This window comes from Poromitra crassiceps (genome assembly GCF_964638095.1).
Source record: "Poromitra crassiceps genome assembly, chromosome: 6".
Classification (NCBI taxonomy): domain Eukaryota; kingdom Metazoa; phylum Chordata; class Actinopteri; order Beryciformes; family Melamphaidae; genus Poromitra; species Poromitra crassiceps.
In genome coordinates this window covers 31,071,440-31,093,168 of record NC_139627.1, presented here as the reverse complement: position 1 = coordinate 31,093,168, position 21,729 = coordinate 31,071,440, and the positions used below count along the sequence as shown (strand labels likewise).

Genomic DNA, 21,729 nt, shown 5'->3' with positions numbered 1-21,729 from the left:
TCCATAAATGTGTAATTTCTAAAACACTACTACTATAGCTGCAGGCCAATCAACTAGCATAATTTTAAAATATGTAAATGTCAAGATGTTGTGATGTCATGTAAAAGGTTAAACCTGATTGTGCCAGTAAAACACATTCCTCTTCCTCCAGAAAAACCAAGCCCACCACCCAAGCTGGGTGTGACCGAAGTGACCAAGGAGAGTGTGTCTCTGGCCTGGGACAAACCGGAGCAGGACGGAGGCAGCAGAATCACCGGCTACCTGGTGGAAGCTTTGGAGAAGGGCCAGGAGAAGTGGGTCAAGTGTGGTGTGACCAAGTTCATCCACCTCACGGTGTCTGGCCTGAGGGAGAACGCAGAGTACTTCTTCAGAGTCAGAGCTGAGAACCACGCTGGATTCAGCGACATCAAGGAAATGCTCACTCCTGTGGCTGTCAAAGACCAGCTTGGTGAGTTACAGTCATGGGTTGAATTGGGCAGATTCAACAATGAGAATAGTGAAGTGAAGTTATACCACTTATAATAAGTGCAAACAGCAGAATAAGTCTACATCCACAACTTATTCATTGTGATTGCTGCTAGTAACCTAACAAAAAAAGTGCAAATATATGATAAACCATCAAATAATTAGAAAGTTCCAATTCTTTATTGGACCTGACAAATTGACAAATGCGCAGTGGGTGAGCTTAGGAATCGAGCACGTGTGTTTCTTTAAATTTTTGTCTGCCGGCCATACAGCATACATGTAGCTATGCCATTTTATGTGCGATCGGGCTGAAACTTTCAGGGGCTGTAAAGAGCACCCGTGCGGGTGATCTGACGGAGCCGGATTTTTTAATTAGGTGATTGCCCTAATTACCTAATGATGTGATGTCATCAGTGATGATGTCATCAGTGATGTCATCCATCCTGGCTGAGGCCGGAGCAATCTAGTAAGAGAGTGGCGTCAGCGGAGATCCAAAATGCGTTAGTCATGTAGCCAATGAATAGCCAGGAAGGGTGCTCGCGCTACGTTTGAATGCTAAAATAAAGCTGATAATATACAATTTGATTCTTTAACGTCTGACCCTTTCAAAGTACATCACAAACGGTCCATTTTGCTGCAACTCGACAGCGCTCAGAACCTTACTTCCAGGAACTCTTGAGAGTAAAAAACTGGTCCATTGGAATGAATGGAGATGCCGCGACTCTTTTATATACACGGCTCTGGCTGAGGCTATAAGTTCAGTGATGATGTCATCAGTGATGATGTCATCCGTGAGGATCATCTACAGTATATGCGTATGCGACATGCAGTGGGCGAGCTGCAAGGTGGGCGAGCCTAGGACAGATAGTATACAGAGAAATTTCCTGATGTGGAATTTGATACACAAATTTTTCACATGATTATACTATAAAATAAGTTACAAAATAATACGTAATTATTCGTTGCATCAGTATATTCCTTTGAAGTAGCAGTAACAGTTTTAATATTTTTCTTGTTCACTTTTTTAATTGGCAAAAATATCCATGCAAAACCACATGCGAGTCACATAATTGACGACGCCTATTTTGCATGTCTCTCCGGTGCAGTGGTTCTCAAATTTTTGGCTTCAGTACCCCCTTTCCCTGATTTCTGAATCCGTACCCCGAAAGTACCCCTTTACCCGACTATGAATCAAATATGATTCACTTGGTATTATAGGGTTACAAGATCGTGAGGGATTTTTTTCCCTTCATATATTCACTCCTCATTTTTCCCATCATAAGTCTCCTTGTTCTTTTCCTCTCCAGAATCTCCTGAGATTAATATGAAGGACATCCCCCACAACACAGTGTACGTCAGAGCTGGCTCCAACCTCAAGTGTGAGATCCCACTGACGGGCCGGCCGCTGCCTAAGGTCAGCCTGTCCAAGGACGACGTGATGCTCAAGTCAACCATGAGGTTTAACTCTGAGGTCACCTGCGATAGCATCAAGATCACCCTGCGTGAGAGCATCGCCGGAGACTCGGGACGCTACGACATTACTGCCTCCAACTCCAGTGGAACCACCAAGTCCTTTGTGAACATTGTGGTCCTGGACCGGCCCAGCGCTCCTGTGGGACCCATCGAGCTGACAGACATCACAGAGGACAGCGTGAGCCTGAAGTGGCTCCCGCCAGCGTACGACGGCGGCAGCCCCATCACCAACTATGTCATCCTGAAGAGAGAGACCACCACGGCCAACTGGGTGGAGGTGTCGTCTGCCGTGGCTCGCTGCACCATGAAGATCATGAAGCTGACCCCCGGCTTGGAGTACCAGTTCAGGGTCAGGGCCGAGAACAGATATGGAATCAGCGAGCACATCGACTCACCAGCCGTCACCGTGAACCTGCCTTACAGTAAATACTTTTTCTTTTGTTTGCCTGTTTTGAGTGTATCTTCTCATTTCTGAGGGTTCCCACGGGTCCTTGAAATCCTTGAAAGTTTGTGAATTTGAGGGGGGGAAATAAAGCATTGAAAGTTTTTGAAAATAGACATAAATAGACATGGGTCACCGAAAGTGCTTGAATTTATATATTTTGTGGAAGAATAGAAATGTAAGTTATTTTGATAATTTTATATATATATATATATATATATATATATATATATATATATATATATATGGAGGAAGGATACATATACATAGAACATTTGAACAAACAAGAAACGGTCTGATGTCATATATCATAACATTTACTAATTTGCAATGTTTGTCCCTAGATGTTTTTAAAAGCAAATATTAAAAGCAAATATACAATTGAAAATAGAACTACGGTATGCTCACACACACACACACACACACACACACACACACACACACACACACACACACACACACACACACACACACACACACACATACGGGAAAGGCAGATGTTTAAGAAGGTGTGGGAACCCTGTTTTTTTGTTTTCATCATCTCCTTTCCTCCTCCCCTCCTTTCCTCTCCTTTAATGGGAAACATGTAAACACCCCTGACCTCTCCTTCTCACTCTCCAGCTATCCCTGATGCTCCATCGACTCCAGAGATCACCGCCGTGACCAGAGAAAACATCACAGTGGCCTGGAAGGAGCCCAAGTCTGACGGCGGCAGCCACGTGTTTGGCTACCACCTCCAGATGAAAGACAGGAATAGCATCCTGTGGCAGAAGGTCAACAAGATGGTGATCCGTGCTACGCACTACAAGGTCTCCAGCATCAACCCCGGACTCATCTACGAGTTCAAGGTGGCTGCCGAGAACGCCGCCGGAGTCAGCGCCGTCAGCAAGATCTCCGACGCCGTGCTGGCTATCGATGCCTGCGGTGAGTGGGATGTTCAAACTTCATATAAAAATCAATTAAACGTTATTAATGTAGCAAATTTAAAAGAATTTACTAATTTATTAAATTATGTTAGTCCTTAGACTAATCACATTGTAAAAACAAACAAAAAATGAATTAATTAATACATGAATGAATGAATGAATAAATAAATAAATAAAATAGCCAAATAATAAAAACTGCAAAAGAGGTTTATGTTTTTTCTTCATTATGATTATTCAATAAAAATAGTTTTCACATCAAAGCACTTTTGAGTCTCATTTTGTTTATATAGACAAAGATAGAACCAGTCAATAAGTACAAGTTTGCATTCCATAATTGGAATCCATTAGTACTATCCTCGAGATGTACAATACATTGGTAGCTAAAGGTCATTGTTTTGACTAGTTGTATGAAAATTAACTTGAGACTTACAAATAAAAAACTTTTTAAAGCTTTCCGGCAAGTCTGTATCCATGTCGCTTTAAAAAAAAAGGTAAATGTACATAGGTTAAAGGAACACTGCGCCGATTTTCAACCATTACAATTCATGCACAAATGACATCACTGGCCCACAACTTAACTCAAATCAATTCTCAATAACTGTCAAACTAAATGAATGCCTGCAAAACTGTTTACAGTTTTCGGATATACTACTGATTTTGTAATCTTACAAAGCTGGTTGAAAATCGGCAGAGAGTTCCTTTAATATCAGAAAAAGCCAATACATTACATTTTAATTACATTTGTCTGTTCCTGCAGAGCCTCCCATTAATCTGCGTATCAGTGACATCACCAAGCAATCCATCAGCCTGGCCTGGCAGAAGCCCAACTACGACGGCGGCTCCAAGCTCACGGGCTACATCATCGAGAGGAAAGAGGGCACGAGCGGCCGTTGGACCAAGGCTAACATAACCAATGTCACAGACACCCGCTACACCGTAACCGGCCTGACACAGGATGAGACCTATGAGTTCAGAGTCATGGCCAAGAACGCTGTGGGCTCGGTCAGCAACCCGTCCATAGTCGCCGGACCCGCCACATGCGTGGACACCTACGGTATGTGGAATTAAAGGAAAAGAGATTTCTTATGTCTATTTTTTCTTCCTTTTGATATTTTTTTACATTCTGTCATGCAGTGGTGGATGAACTACCTGAAAGCCATACTTGAGCAAAAGTACAGATATGTACAGATATCTTACCAGAAAATTACTTTGGTAGAACTTAAAGTCACCTACAGTATTAGAATATTTCTTGAGTAAAAGTCTTAAAGTATCTGATATTTACTGTACTTAAGTATCAAAAGTAATTGAAAGTAAAAGTAGTGTGCAAGGAAAAGCGGTTAATAAAAAAGCAAGTAGTCATCGCGATTCTCTGTCCATCTGACATACCTGGGCTTGAGTGGAAATCTTCTAGTTCTTCTATCGTGTTTAATGTAACTTGCAAGCTAGGAGCACTGATTCGTCAAGCCTGCTTGCTTGCAGGCTAACACATTTATTCTGATTTTATTTTGTAGTAACAGGTAACTAAGATGCTTAGGGGAAATGTAATGGAGTAAAAGTACACATTTTATTTGGGAAATGTAGTAGAGTAAAAGTGAAAGTTGACAAAAATACTCAAGTAAAGTACAGATACTCCCAAAAACACTTAAGTACTGTACAGTATTATTACTGCTTTACATTACACCACTGCTGTAATGCTACAGTACCTTCTATGAAGGGCCACCATTAATCTGAATGGATGGCCATGGGCCAAAAGTAAATGTTGATATGTGAAATGACATTGAATTATATAATTTTGTAGAGAATTTACATTCTAAAACTAAAATAGGTCTTCTAGTTTCATATGGTAAAAGTATCATCAAGCTAGCTTTAAAAATGAGCCAGCCTCTGAAAGACGGTAATATTGGCCACGATTCTTTTCTTTCAAAACCATGGAGGGCCAAAACAAACTGAGTGTGGCGCAAGTTTGGCCCGCAGGCCCCAAATTCGTCAGCCATGTTCTAGACATACTGTATATTCTGGACTATTTTAACGTACGGTGCTAACCTGCCCATTTTGTGTCGGTTTGTTTTCCAGGCGCTCCAGAGATAGAAGTGCCTCAGGAGTATCTCAACGAGGTGAAGCACAAGGCGGGCTCTGCTGTGGAGCTCAAGTTTAATATCATCGCCAAGCCAGCTCCCACCATCGAGTGGTCCAAGGACGGCAAGGAGCTGGAGCCCAATCACCAGCTCGCCTTCAAACACATGTTTGAATCCACCAGCTTGTTCCTGAAGGACACCACACGTCTGAACACGGGCATCTACGAGGTCAAGGTCAAGAACTCCCTTGGATCAGCTTTCGCCACTGTCAGGCTGCTCATTCAAGGTATTCAAATATTAATGGAAAATTATGTTCAATTATTAGTTTGTCATTTAATTCTCTAATTGATCAACTAGTTATTTAAAATTATATACAGTATCTGACTGATTCACCTAAATGCGTTTGCTCGTCCAAATGAATATTAAACTCAGTGCTCGGTTCACTATGTCATGTAAAGCAGTGGTTCTCAACATGGGGTCTGGGGGACCACAAGGGGTCCTTGAGGGAGTTCCAGGGGGGTTCCCCAGCAAATTGATGAAATGTTAAATTCACCATGTAGAAAAATGGTTGTCTTGATATTTGTTTCCACAATACAGATATTTATGGAATTCTGGACAAAATCATATCTTAACAATATAAATATTCTCAGATTGATGTCCAAGACAAAATATTGGTAACACTTTATATTAACGTAGTACACATATTCACCATTGACTCATTTCTTAGTTAGTCATTAATAAAGAACTTATTAATGCCTTATTCTGCATGATCATATTCGACAACTACTACGGCATTAATTAAGAGTTCCTGCTCATCTTAGTTAACCCAAGTCTAACGTGGGTTGACTTGATGAAGCGGAAGTGAATTGAAAAACTGTAGTTCGTCGAATGGCCACTAGGCGTTGGGGGCAGTAGGCATTCCCCCCATGTTAAAATGCCTGACTGTAACAGGATTAAACATATTTCAGGTCAGGGGGTGTGAGTGAAAATTGATTGATTGATTGCTTATTGATTGGTTCTGTTCAATAATGATCTATGGTTCTCTTATTTTTCTATTACAGGGGAAAACACGGTTTTGGTCCATATAGCTAATTTAACCTTTTCATAACAACTGTAGGGGGTAATTCTTTTTATATAACTCGCCCGTTTGGAGTAAAATAGATGATAGGAAAGGGAGTGACAAATCGCCTGTCCATTGATCGTGCAGCTTGCCGATCACGGACCAATAGCAGGCGGAGCTGCGGCTCTGGGAAACTCCCATCTCACGTGAGCTGCGCAAGGACTCAACCCATTCCCTCCCACTCTGCTGACGAAAAATCAAGATGGCGACGGCCAACGTTTCAAACCAAACGGGAGACCAAGATCAATGGGATAGCTCGGTCCATATTATTTAGGACAGTGGTTATAACTGAACATGTATCTCTGCGCACATTTGCCCAACTTTGCATGACTGATGACATCACTCACTGATAATTATAGATAGAATCAATGTCATCCATGATGCAAAGTTCTATGTCTGCGCACAATTGCTGAACTTTGCATCACTGATGACATTGATTCTATCTATAATTATCAGTGAGTGATGTCATCATCTGTATGTCCGTATGTCTGTCTGTATGTCTGCGCACAATCATTGTGATGTCATCAGTCTAAGGCTATAAGGCTATCTATCTATAATTCCAGGAGTGTCTGTATGTCAGTATGTCTGCGCACAAGTGCCAATTGTGATGTCATCAGTGTAACGTGATAAGGCTATGTGTATCTATAATTCCAGGAGTGTCTGTATGTCAGTATGTCTGCGCACAAGTGCCAATTGTGATGTCATCAGTCTAAGGCTATAAGGCTATTATAGCCTTATACCCCACGGGTAATGCACTAGTTATTATTATTACCTTTAATAATAATAATAATAATAATAATAATAATAAATAATAGTGAATATGTATGTGTACCTTAATATAAAGTCTTACCAAACTAGCTCATCAAATGGGGTCCGTGGCTCTAATTAAGGGTCCTTGATATGAAAAAGGTTGAGAATCACTGATGTAAATGACAATAATAACCATAACAAAAGGCTTTAACATGTGTGAATGTGTCCCTCCCTCCTCCAGACAAGCCCGGCCCCCCAGCTGGAGAGATCCAGTTCAAGAAGGTGACTGCCGACAACATCACCATCATGTGGGCGCCGCCCGCCGACGAGGGCGGGGCCATGGTGACGCACTACATTGTGGAGAAGAGGGAGACCAGCCGCATCATGTGGTCCATCATCTCCGAGAAGCTGGTGGACTGCATCGTCAACGTGCCCCGGCTCATCCAGGGCAACGAGTACATCTTCAGAATCCGCGGAGTCAACAAGTATGGTGTGGGAGACCCGCTGGAGTCCGAACCCATCGTTGCCAAGAACGCCTTTGGTAAGAAACACACCAAACGCACACAAAGCACCAACATTTGATCTGATCTGCTGACAAAGCATTACATCTTAGACAATTTAAAGATCATGGGAAACCATCAAATACTTGCAAGAAAATGATTGACCGATCCCCCCTGGCTGCCTTTCAACCAGCCAGGTCCCGCCAAACACTTGGTGATATAATTTATAACTCAAAAAAATATCACAACAATGGAAAACGATAAGTAAACATGAAGGATGGTGCTTATTAAATGAATAATTCTGGCTTCTTTTCTTAACTGAACAGCTAACAAATGTCACTGCTAATGAAAATATATCTATTACTTTCCTAGAAAGTATAGTTCACTGTGTTGCATGTAGCTTTGTTTTTTTATGTTTCTAACCCAACATGTATATATATTTCCCACCAGTTCCTCCCAGCGAGCCATCCAAGCCTACGGTGACCATGATCACCCACTCCACCATGACAGTGATCTGGGAGAGACCGGCGCTGGATGGAGGCAGCGACATCGACGGCTACTACCTGGAGAAGAGGGAGAAGAAGAGTCTGCAGTGGTTCAAAGTTTGTAGCCTGTCCTCTCTTTAGAGATGCATCTATGCTGATTGATTGATTATGGTTTAAAACCTCAAAGACCCAAACAATTTTTGGAATGCCTTTGTTGTTTTTCTAACCTTTTCTAGCAGTCAGCATCAAGTGACATACATCATTCGATTCAGGAGAACCTTAACTTTCAGTCCAGTTCATTTAAAGTCGTATTTTACATTTGCTTTGTCCGAGAATGGATGAATTTACCAGGAAAAGTAATAATAATAGTAATAAATATAGCCGCAAGCGGCAGTACCAGGGGTTCAAGCGGTTACATGCTGCCACTCCGACGTGCTGCCACTCCGACGTTCTGCCACTCCGAAATATCGGCACTCAGAAAGGGGGTCTATATTCCCCGTTTTTCACTAACCTCTCCCAGCCTCCACGCCAAACCTAACCTCCCCCAGACCCTAACCCAAAACCTAACCTCTCCCACCCCCACGCCTAAACCTAAGGTCGGCATTGCGGCTTCTAAGGTGAACGACCGCCAGTCCGAATAATGGAAGTTAACGTTCGGAGTGGCAGGGCTTCGGAAAGGCAGAGGAACCCCGGTTCAAGCCTAATGATCTCACAATGCCTATGACATCAACACTCAATCATTGATGACATCACTCACTGATGACATCACAATGATGTCACAATGTCTATGAAATCATCAGTGATGTCAGAATTTGCCGAGTGTAACCAAAAACCACAATTGCTCGAGTGACATCACTGATGGCATTGTGACATCATCAGTGCCTATGACATCTCTGCTCTTTGGCATGTGCAGTGCACAATTGCCCAACTTTGCATCACTGATGACATCACTCACTGATGACATCACAATAATGTCACAATGTATGGCATCATCAGTAGTCACCTGACCTACAGGTGACAGGTGACTACCGTAAATTCCGGACTATAAGGCGCACCGGTATATAAGCCGCAGCAGCAAAATTGACTGTTTTTTACATATATAAGCCGCACCGGACTATAAGCCGCGGGTGTTTTGATGTTTAATTACCATATGTAAGGGTTCGTGCACAGAGAGGAATGTCGGGAAAGAGATGGCTGTTTGGGGAAGCTCCCATTTATTAACATTTCAACAAAAGGTGCTGTCAACAATCAAACCAGGTACCGTAATCCTTGTCTTCATCTTTTAGGTGAAGGTGCAGCGTCAAAAACAGAGTCAGAGTCAAAGTCAAGTCACTAATCCTCGTCTTCCTCTTCTTCCTCCGTACTGAAACCAGCAAAGTCCTCAACTTCAGTGTCGGAAACGAACAGGTTCAGGGTGGCTTCGTCAACCACTCTCCTCTCTCCTTCGTTGTCACTCTCAAAACCAAGGAACTCCTCTTCGTCACTGTCGGTGTCGGAATCGAACAGCCTCTGAAGGCGCCCAGCCGTGCCGGCGTCATCATCACGCAGCAGTCCAGCCTTTCGGAACCCGAATGGAGTTTGTGGTCTTGATGGCTGCTTTCACGGAATCTGTTATATGAGCCCTCATGCTGTCGAGAACGAGCAAAGCTTTTTTTTGGTGAAAGAATCCTCCAGGGCGCTTGACGTAGCACTCAGCCAGCCACTCCTTCATGACACTTTCCATCATCCACCCTTTCTTGTTGACTCTGAGGCATATCCCACTGGGAATTTTCTCTTTCGGCATCGTAATCCGCTTAAAAATCACCATTGGCGGCAGCTTTACTCCAGATGCAGAGCAGGCCAGAACACAAGTGAAATTCGTTCTCTCGTGCCCAGTGGTTCTCAATGTGATCGACGATTCACCTTTCTTGTTAACAGTCCGAGTGAGTGGCAGGTCGAACGTCAAAGGCACTTCATCCATATTTATGATCTGCTCCGGTTCGATGGAATATTCCTTGATCTTCCTTTGTGTGAATTCGCCGAAGTTTGTGATTTTCTCCTGGTAGTCGGGGGAGGGAGTTGTTGGCCGAGTGGCCGTTTGCTTACCGTAATTACCATATGTAAGGGGTCACGCACAGAGGGGATTGTCGGGAAAGAGATGGCTGTTTGAGGAAGCTCCCATTTACCGTATTACCGTAACATTTCAACAAAACAACATAACACAACACCACCTTTGTTTATTTTTACAGTGCACACAGTGTCCGCGGTGTGGTGAAAAGAGGGCAAGAGAGGAAATTAAAACAGAAGTGGATTTATAGTTAGAAAGAGTGCTAAAAAAGAGAGATTTTATTTGTATTTGTATTTTTTTTTCTGAAAAAATCCATAGATAAGCCGCACCGTTATATAAGCCGCAGGGCCAAAAAACAGGGAAAAAGCCGCGGCTTATAGTCCGGAATTTACGGTACATCATTAGGGAGCAGTGATGTCATCATGAGGTCACATATCGATGACATCATCAGTCTCTATGACTTCATTAGCCATAAGGTATCATCAGTGCCTATGACATCATCTCTTCACTTCACTTTCACAATGATGTCACAATGTCTATGACATCATCAGTAGTCACCTGAACTATAGGTGACAGGTGACTACATCATTAGGGAGCAGTGATGTCATCAGTGATGTGACATATTGATGACATCATCAGTCTCTATGACTTCATTAGCATAAGGTATATGACATCATGATATACATTGTTACATCTTCAGTGGTGACATCCAGCTTCAGTTTGAGATGTCCCTGCTTGGGAAGCCATTGCTCCCTAATGATGTCACTCAGTATCATGACACTACTGATGATGTCATCAATATGTCACATCACTGATGACATCACTGCTCCCTATTGTCCCTAGGAAGCTGATGACATCACAGTCGAGCAAGTGCATGATATTTGCCCAGGTCAACTGCTGACCTACAGGTGACTACACCTTTTTAGAAGAGATCGATTCACAATCAATATGTAGCCTTGGGCCAAATTTCAGGTCTCACAATGTGTAATCCCTTGTGTAAAAGAGTGCAGTCACCTGGAGGTCAGTAGTTGACCTGGGCTAATCCATCTCGTGTAAAAGAGTGTAGTGATCTGTAGGTCAGAAGTTGACCTGGACAAATCCATTTTGTGTAAAAAAGTATAGTCATCTGTAGGTCAGCAGTTATCCTGCACGAATCCATCTTGTGTAAAAAAAAGTGTAGTCACCTGTAAGTCAGCAGTTGACCTGGACAGTGTCATCCTGACTTTTTTTAAACATATGGATAGGATTAGCGGTTCAGAAGTTAGTAAACATTTTAGAACAATAGCTATCTTTAGCTGCTGCAGGTGGCGTCTGTCTTTCTGGGTTAAGTGTAAAAGCACATAATATGTGCTTTCATATATCATATTATAATGTAAAGTTGTATGTCGCAAATCATCTTTTCAAGTGTGATTCTTTCTGCACAAAACATGAAACATATTACCGGTAGGTCTATGTGTGTATGTTGGTTCTGGGGGAGGCATGTGATACAGTAAATGTGAAGATTGCGCTCTGTGTTTGTCCCCAGGTGGTGAAGGGCACCATCAGAGACACCAGACAGAAGGTGGGCGGCCTGGTGGAGAATAACGAGTACCAGTACAGAGTCTGTGCCGTCAACAAGGCCGGAGCCGGCAACTACTCCGAGGCTTCTGAGCTCTACAAGGCCTACGACCCCATCGGTACGCCTCCACCTTTCACCACACATCACTATCATTGCTTTTGTGGTAGGCAGGGCAATGACACATGATACATCTCAACAAGTCATTTTTAGCATTATATATTCAGTTTTTTCAGGGTAAACACAGGTGCAAGCAAAACATTAATAAGGGTTTCAAACTTCCATGATCGGAATTTGGAAACCCTCATTAGTGTCTTGCTTGCACATGTGTTTATTCTGCCTTTTCGACACAAAATGGCCCTCGTGAAAAGGGTCTATTACTATAAGGCTTAGGCTATAGTTCAGTGATGATGTCATCAGTGATGATGCCATCAGTGATGTCATACATAGGCATTGTGACATCACTGATGATGTCATCAGTGACACACGCGCTTGAAGATGTCATTGATGATGTCATTTATGACATCAATGCCTATGTATGACATCACTGATGACATCAGTCATTGATGCCCTAATATTATAGGACGAATCAGCGTGACATCACTTGCCACCCAGAAATGCGGTACCCCGAGGCAGTTAGTAGTATGAGTTGTGCCAAACAAACTTTAATATCTCAAAAACTATACATGACATAGCTTATATTGTGACATTCTGAGTGAGAGCAGAAGTAGCTCAAGATTTTGATGTATAATGTCGTGTTAAAGTTGTGTGAACTGTTGCAGTTTTTAAAATGTAAACAGAGTTAGCTGGCTAGAGTCAGACACTCAAGCAATATATATATATATATATATATATATATATAGTCAGTATATATATGTATGTATGTATGTATGTATATATATATAGGCAGAGTTCAATTATCAGAAGTCATTATTCATAATTAATGTGAGTTAATTTCAAATGTTCTACTACTACATAATTTCATTATCTTCTGTCTTGGAAACAACTGACTGAAATGGTCAGTCTTCACGTGTACCCAATATTCTTGTCTTGTCTTGTCTTGTCTTGTCATGTCATGTAATGTCCAGACCTGCCAGGTAGCGTGGAGAAACTGATGGTGGTGGACTCCACAAAGACCTCCATCACACTGGGCTGGGAGAAGCCCGTGTATGACGGAGGCAGTGAGATCACACACTATGTGGTGGAACAGATGTCCACCGAGGACAAAGAGTGGGTGATCATCAGCTCCAAGGGCGAGGTCCGCACCTGTGAGTACGTCGTGTCATGTCTCAAACCCGGAACGTACTACTTCTTCAAAGTCTCTGCTGCCAACTGCAAGGGCAAAGGAGAGAGCCTCAGGATGTACCAGCCTGTGCAGGCCAAGGATATATTGGGTTCGTATTTCTATCAATTAGATGATTATTATAATTTTTTTACATTTGATAGCTCTGATATAAACGAGTTAAAAAGAGTATTGTACTTAATTCTATGTGTCGTCTATTCATGTCTTTTTGATATTTGCAGTATTTTGTTGACTAATTATTTCCGTTCTTTTTCCTGCTTATGTTCCATTTCTCTCCAACAGAGGAGGCCGATCTGGACCTGGATGTTCCCATGACGACCCAGTACACAGCCCGGGCCGGCCGTGACGTCGAGCTGTTCATCCCCATGAAGGGACGCCCTGCCCCCAATGTCACCTGGCGCCGTGACGACCGCAACATGGCCGGCGACAACCGCTACACCATCAACAGCACCGAGCGTGCTACCACCCTCCTCATCCCCAAGGTCACCCGTGACGACTGCGGCAAGTACCTGCTGGAGATTGAGAATGGTGTGGGAGAACCCAAGGTCATCTCTGTGTCCTTGAAGGTTCTGGACAGTCCGTCCACCTGCCTGAAGATGATGATCAAGAATGTCTCGAGAGGAAAGCTGACCCTGAGCTGGGAGGCTCCTCTCATCGACGGCGGTGCCCCCGTCACCAATTACATTGTAGAGAAGAAGGCCTCCACCATGAAGGCCTACCAGGTGATCGCTGCCCAGTGCGCCAACACCTCCTACAAGGTTACAGGCCTGGAGGAGGACATCGCCTACTTCTTCCGTGTGTCCGCCGAGAACGAGCATGGCGTGGGTGACACCTGCGAGACCACAGAGCCCGTTAGAGCCACGGAAACCCCTGGAGCAGTCAAAGAGCTGGTGATGGTTGACTCTACGAAGACCTCCGTCACCCTACAGTGGACCAGGCCAGACCACGATGGTGGCAGCCACATCTCCGACTACATCATCGAGAAGAGAATTGTGGAAGACCCCACCTGGACTCTGGGCGCCACGTGTAAGCGCTGCAGCTGCGAAGTGATGGACCTGAAGGAGAATGCTGTCATGTACTTCAGGGTGTTCGCCAAGAATGAGAAGGGCAACAGTGACTTCTCCCAGGTCGGACCAATCACAGTGAAGGACTTCATCATTCCGCCCGAGGCCAACCTCATTGACTACCCCAATGGAGAGCTGGCCGTTCGTATTGGTCAGAACATCCACATCGAGCTGCCCTTCAAGGGTAAACCAAAGCCTGCGATCAGCTGGCTGAAAGACAACATACCTCTGCGGGAGAGCGACAAGATTCGCTTCAGGACCACTGACAATAAGACCTCAGTGACGGTCAGAGGAGTCAAGAAGGAGCATGCCGGCCAGTACACCTTGGTTCTGGACAACAGAACTGGACAAAAGAACTTCTTTGACATTAACGTGATCACCCTGGGAGCCCCCTCTGTGCCCGTCGGTCCCATCCGCTTCGACGAGATCAAAGCCCAGAGCATCATCATCTCCTGGGATGAACCGAAGGAGAACGGTGGTGGCGAGATCACCTCCTACAGCGTGGAGAAGCGTGAGACCGCACAGGCCAACTGGAAGTTGGTCTGCTCCAGCGTCGTCAGGACCACCTTCAAGATCCCCAACCTGGGCAAAGGAACTGAGTACCAGTTCAGAGTCCGCGCCGAGAACAAGTACGGAGTCAGCGAGTCCCTCCACTCCTCGGATATCATCGCACAGCACCAGTACAAAGCTCCTGGCGCTCCTGGCAAACCCGTGGCCTATAATGTCACCAGCGACGGTATGACCATCCAGTGGGAGGCCCCCGGTTTCGACGGAGGCTCTCCTATCCTGGGCTACCATGTGGAGAAGAAGGACAGGAACAGTCTTCTGTGGCAGAAGGTGAACTCCACCATCATCTCCAACAGAGACTACAGGATCATCGGTCTGATCGAGGGTCTGGAGTACTCCTTCAGAGTCTATGCCGAGAACAATGCTGGACTCAGCCCAGTTAGTGAGCAGAGCAAGCACGCTCTTGCCATCTCCCCTGTTGGTGAGTACACGCACTGAACACTAAATCAATGTGATACCATATTTCCTCTCATAGTGGCCAGTAGTCAATTAAATGCCGGTCTCTGATAATGGCTGGGGGAGTGGTGTACAATAAAGGCCTCTCTGGACCATGCCGTCGTCGATTGCCATAATTATCAGTAATACGTTGCAGTAAAAAAAAATGCTACCGAACAAACCTAACAGAAGCAGATCAGAAAACAAGGAGGCTTCATACTAAACTATGAGCAAATATACAGACGGAATTAGAAATAAAGTCTCTTTTCCAATAAAGGCCTGCTACCCTCTGCAGCTGAGCTAAGGCCCGGGCCAATATTAGAGGAAATACGGTACTCTGTATTGTTGATCAATTCCATTACTTGATGATTTTAAAACAAAACAAAAATGGATGAATCACTCCTCCCTCTTCTCTCTCAGATCCACCTGGTACTCCTAACTGCATCGACGTGACCAGAGACTCGGTCACCCTGCAGTGGGACATCCCCAAGAGGGACGGAGGCAGTAAGATCGTGGCCTACAGCGTGGAGAGGCGCCAGGGCAGAGGCAAGTGGCTGCGCTGCAACTTCACTGACATCAGCGAGACCCAGTTCACCGTGACCAGCCTATCTGCCGGAGACCGATTCGAGTTCCATGTGATTGCCAGGAACGCCGTGGGAACTGTCAGTCCACCTTCCAACTCCTCCGGATACATCATGACCAAGGACGAGAGCAGTATGTATTTGCATGCCATGTTCTCATGTATTTGTGAAGTACATGGATAGTATCCTATCATACATATCAACCTCTTCTTTCGTTGTGTGCATTATTAATGTTATTATGGTATTCAAGTATGGTTACTGTAGATCCACATTATGATTCTAATTATGCTACTGCTTAACCCTGTAAAGCCTGAACCATCAAATCATTGCCAGAAAAGTCTAATTCTTTGAAACTGGAGTGTTTATTGGACCTTCTCAAATGAAGGTCTTCTGGTGCATGCCTTCTGCCTCCTGATGGTTAGGGTTAGGCACTGCATGTATCTGAGTGTATACATCAGGTTTAAAAAATAAATTTAAAATGTTTCCCTGTGTTTCCAGTCTCTCCTGAGATCGAGTGGTCTGCAGACCAGGCTCTCTCACTGAGGGCCGGAGAGAACGTCAAGCTGGGCTGCAAAATCACTGGCCGGCCCGTTCCCCAGGTCATCTGGTACAAGGACGGCAAAGAGATCGACAAGAGGGTCATGCTCGACATCGAAATCACCACCAACATCGGCGTCAGCAGCCTGTTCATCCGTGACGCTGACAGGAACCACCGCGGCATCTACACTGTGGAGGCCAAGAACAGCTCTGGCACCAAGACAGCCGATGTCAACATCAGAGTACAAGGTTAGTAAACGCCTAGTCTCTTAAAACAGACTGTCTCATCTACATCCGGCGAATGCAGCTATACAGTCTGTACGTTACACCCCCAAATTTAAATTTAAATTTAAATTTAATCGACACGGAAATAAGTTGTTAGGAACATCCCTAACACACACCTCTATACCTGTTTGTATTTACACTTCTCCGCAAAATAATCACAGGTCTTGGCAAAATTATTAATAATCAACATAAAAAAAAGTAATAAATGCTGTCAGTAATAAATGTGTAAATATAAATAGGTATAAGATCGGCCATCAGTAATTAAACTGTAAGATCACACAATGAAACTTTGTGAAATGTATTACAGTATATCCGATATCTACTACCGTACATGTATATTCAGCCAATCAACTCCTCTGCTCCCTTTTGCCCTATAGATACCCCTGGCCCTGTCGAGGGCCCCATCCGTTTCACCGGCATCACGGCCGAGAAGTGCACCGTGTGGTGGAACCCTCCGGAGAACGACGGCTGCGCTGCCATCACTCACTATGTGGTGGAGAAGAGGGAGACATCCAGGATCTCCTGGGCCATGGTCACCTCCAAGTGCGAGGCTTGTTCCTTCAACGCCACTAACCTCATCAAGGGCAATGAATACCAGTTCAGAATCTCTGCTGTTAACAAGTTTGGCGTGGGTAAATCACTGGACTCTGATCCCATCGTGGCAAAGATGCAATACAGTAAGTACAGCCACTCACAGCTTACATACTGACACAATTCACATTGTAAGTCATGTATGTATGGTTTGGCATTTAAATGTAGCTTTTTTTCATGGTTTAATCTTAAAGATTTTTTTTTTTTTCATTCAAGTATTTTGTATTCTACCCCGAACCATCAAATAATTGCCAGAAAATTCTAATTCTTTCAAACTGGAGTGTTTATTGGACCTTCTGACAAAATAAATAAATTAACAAAAAAATAATGTTGTTCGATTGATGGATAAACAGATAAATTACCTTATATACCTGCTGTATATACATGTAACTTGATAGACACATTTTACAAAATATCACAAAATATTAAGTAATATGTGGTATCAATATATCATTATAACAGTATATTATATATTGAAGTATCAGTAACAATTAGAATATTTTTCTTAAGGTTAGGGTTAAGCTTAGGGTTTGCAAAACCACATGTGGGTCACATGATTGACGACATCTATTTCTGATGTCTCAATTGAAGGCCCTCTGGTGCATGCCTTCTACCCCCTGGTGATTAAGGTTAGGCATTGTATGTATCTGATTGTATACATCAGGTTTTTTTCAGGAAACAAATGATCAAACGGATGATGAAGAGGTCTCAGAAACCTGTATGAAATATGCATCAAATATCATTTACTTGGTGTTATAGGGTTGTCTTTACATTTTAGTTTACCAAAACCTTCCATGAATGGCTTAATAGCTATCATAGCTCAACAAGTCTTGTTAAAAAAATAACTATAACTAAAAAGTTTTGCCCTCTCCCCCCAGCTGTACCTGACGCCCCTGGTACTCCAGATGCTACCCATATTACAGGAAACAGCATCACAATGGGCTGGACCAGGCCCAGGACTGACGGAGGCAACGAGATCAAACACTACATCCTGGAGAGGAGGGAGAAGAAGAGTCTGCGCTGGGTGAAGGTTTCCTCCAAGAGGCCAATCACAGAGCTGAGGCACAGGGTCACCAACCTCACCGAGGGAAACGAGTACGAGTTCCGCGTCATGGCTGAAAACGGAGCCGGGATCGGCCCTGCCAGCAGCACTTCCAGGCTCTTCAAAACCAGAGAACCTACTAGTGCGCCTAGCGCTCCCACCGTGGTCAAGGTCGGTCTATGGTGACACCACATGGGTTCCTGCCAAAATGTAGAATCATGTCAAATGTGTTAAAGGTCCCATCTTGTGTAAAACATGATTTCCTTGCTTCTTTGATTATAAAGGACTTGGGCGTACTATATAAAGATCATGGAAGTCTCAAAACACATGGTCCACAGATAAAGCCACACCATCCATGTAAGGAGAAAGTGCCTCCAAACAAGCCATTTTGACTTCCATGATTTTGTGACATCACAAAGTAACACTAATTTAATTTGCCCACTTACAGTGCTACCCCCGCCAACTGAATGTGGAAGACCAAACCTTGTTGTCTGTAGCATAGCTGTGTAGAATGGAAACATTTACAGAAAACAATCTGCAACAAAGATGGATCTATCCCAACAGATCATCTTATCTTATCTCATCTTATCTCATCGTATCTCATCTTATCTCATCTTATCTTATCTTATCTTATCTTATCTTACCCCATCAAATCAAAACAGCCCATAGTTGGCACATAGACGAGGTTTTTTTGCAACAGAATTCATAACCTTGTTTTAAAGACCCATGTGTCATGTTTTATACAGTTCAAAATGTGACCTTTAAGTGATCTTGATAACGAATGAAAATGTAATAGTAAACTTTCTATAGTAAACCTTTTAGCATGACACTAAATACATTACATGGCCCTTCATAACTAAATCACTGAAACCTTAACAAAGTTCTAAAATAAAAATAATTGATAACACACACACACACACACACACAAATTCTTCATGTTGGTAGCCAGAATGTAAAAATCATGGTTTGGGTTTTAAACAACTCTCTCATCTCTCCTTTAGGTGATTGACTCCACCAAGTCCTCCGTCACTCTGGAATGGACCAAGCCAGTCTTTGATGGTGGCTTGGAAATCATTGGCTACAACATTGATATGTGTAAGGCCAGTCTGGAGGAGTGGCACAAAGTCAACGAGCAGATTTGCATTGACACCACGTACACCGCCAAGGGCCTGGTGGCTGGGGAGCTCTACAAGTTCAGAATCAGTGCCGTGAACGGATCGGGACAGGGAGAGTCCGGCATGATCCCCAACGCTGTTCAGGCCCTGGACAGACTCACGTCCCCGGAGATCACCATAGATGCTAACTTCAAACAGACACACATTGTGAAGAACGGTGGCACTGTGAGCCTCAACATTGCCTTCTGCGGCAAACCAACACCTCTCGCCACCTGGTCCAGGGCAGATGGGGAGCTCCCTGTCATGGCCGATGTCCACACCACAGATTTCTCCTCGACTCTAACCATCGAGGGCTGCACCAGGTATGAGGCCGGCAAATACACCCTGTCCCTGGAGAACGCCAGTGGACGCAAGTCCATCACCTTCACCGTCAAGGTTTTGGACACTCCCGGGCCTCCAGGAGCTATCAGCTTCAAAGATGTTACCTGCGGAGGCTTGACGATGGTGTGGGATGCCCCCACCAATGACGGTGGAGCCCGCGTCCATCACTACATCGTGGAGAAGCGCGAAGCCAGCCGCTTGGCCTGGCAGGAGGTCAGCTCCAAGTCCTCTCGCCAGATGATCAAGGTGACAGGTTTGGACATTGGCGTACCATATCTGTTCAGGGTCAGTGCTGTTAACCAGTATGGCCAGGGAGAACCTCGTGAGATGACAGACCCTATCGTGGCCACAGAGGAGGCTGCACCACCCAAGAGACTTGATGTAATCGACACCACCAACTCCACAGCCTCCTTGGTGTGGCTGAAGCCCGAGCATGACGGAGGCAGCCGCATCAGAGGCTACATTGTAGAATGCAGACCCAAAGGCGCTGACCGCTGGACCATGTGCGGAGAGACCAAGTCCCTGAAGATGCTGGTGGAGGGTCTGATCGAGAACACGGAGTACGACTTCAGAGTCAAGGCTAAGAACGATGCCGGAATCGGCGAGCCTCAGGGAACCTATGGCTCTGTGGTGATCAAGGAGCCTCGCATCGAACCCACGGCCGACCTCAGCAGCATCACCAACCAGCTCATCACCTGCAAGACCTCCAACACCTTCACCATCGACATCCCTATCAGCGGCAGGCCGGCTCCCAAAGTCACCTGGAAGCTGGAGGAGATGAAGCTCAAGGAGACAGACAGGATCACCATCAAGACCACAAATGAGAGGACCACCCTGGTGGTTAAAAACAGCAAGAGAGGAGACAGCGGCAAGTACTACCTAATCTTGGAGAACACTGCTGGAGTGAAGACCTTCACGGTGACGGTGATGGTGGTGGGCAGACCCTGCGCACCCACCGGCCCCATGGAGATCTCTGGAGTCTCCTCAGAGTCCTGCACGCTGGCCTGGTCCGAACCGGCCGATGACGGCGGCACCGAGATCAGCAACTATATTGTGGAGAAACGCGAGTCCGGCTCCGCCTCCTGGCAAGTGGTTAACTCCAGCGTGAAGAGGACCACCATCAAGGTGACCCATCTGACCAAGTACATGGAGTACACCTTCAGAGTCTGTGCCGAGAACAAGTTCGGAGTCAGCAAGTCCATCGAGTCTGCTGCTGTTGTCATTGAGCATCCGTTCAGTGAGTACTGTTCACACAAACAGTTGAAAAAGTGTGTATTTCCTTGGACAGTGTTTTTATTGGAAGAAGTGTAAGTCTATGCGAGTTCATTTTAGAGAATGAATGGTGCCAAATATAAAATGTATTTGAGTTCAGAGCAAGCTCTTTTGATAAATGAAAGACATTAATTTATCTGCAATTACATTTTATTTATTTCAGGTAGGTTTAAGAATGTGTCAAATCTGTTATTATCATTTTACACAATTGTTATGTGTCATAACTGTGAAACACTAACACTCAACCACATTTCGCCTCTGCGCCCCCAGTTGCTCCAAGTCCTCCTACTCGTCCAGATGTAGTATTCATATCTGCCAACGCCATCGGCATCAAATGGGACCTGCCCTACGCCGACGGTGGCAGCAAAATAACAGGCTACTGGATCGAGAAGAAGGAAAGGAACACCATCCTGTGGGTGAGAGAGAATAAGCACCCCTGCCTGGAGTGCCACTACAAGGTCTCCAACCTGATCGAGGGCCTGGAGTACCAGTTCAGGGTTTACGCCATGAACATCGCCGGGCTCAGCAAGGCCAGCGAGGCCTCCAGGCCTGTGGTGGCCCTCAACCCCGTCGGTAAGGGAAACACATCCTGGAATTTATTCAATTTGTATGCTTTGCTCTGGGAGGAGCCAACAGAGAATAGTGGAACATTATAAAACTCTCCTGCAGTGACACCTATAAGCCGTGTGGTGGTGGTGCATCACTTAAATTGATATTT

General features: G+C 44.6%; 1 protein-coding gene across 1 annotated transcript in view; it reads left to right on the top strand.

The window, feature by feature from the left end:
• Window positions 1–21,729, top strand: part of ttn.2 (titin, tandem duplicate 2) — a 227,719-nt gene that overhangs the window by 161,189 nt on the left and 44,801 nt on the right. Inside the window, exons 101-116 of the mRNA XM_083639536.1 lie at window positions 152–448; window positions 1,773–2,360; window positions 3,002–3,304; window positions 4,064–4,360; window positions 5,380–5,667; window positions 7,493–7,792; window positions 8,202–8,353; window positions 11,809–11,959; window positions 12,927–13,232; window positions 13,424–15,193; window positions 15,628–15,921; window positions 16,287–16,574; window positions 16,988–17,287; window positions 18,080–18,414; window positions 19,245–20,976; window positions 21,282–21,584. Of these exons, the coding sequence (XP_083495662.1) occupies window positions 152–448; window positions 1,773–2,360; window positions 3,002–3,304; window positions 4,064–4,360; window positions 5,380–5,667; window positions 7,493–7,792; window positions 8,202–8,353; window positions 11,809–11,959; window positions 12,927–13,232; window positions 13,424–15,193; window positions 15,628–15,921; window positions 16,287–16,574; window positions 16,988–17,287; window positions 18,080–18,414; window positions 19,245–20,976; window positions 21,282–21,584 (7,704 nt within the window). The remainder of the gene's footprint in view (window positions 1–151; window positions 449–1,772; window positions 2,361–3,001; window positions 3,305–4,063; window positions 4,361–5,379; window positions 5,668–7,492; window positions 7,793–8,201; window positions 8,354–11,808; window positions 11,960–12,926; window positions 13,233–13,423; window positions 15,194–15,627; window positions 15,922–16,286; window positions 16,575–16,987; window positions 17,288–18,079; window positions 18,415–19,244; window positions 20,977–21,281; window positions 21,585–21,729) is intronic.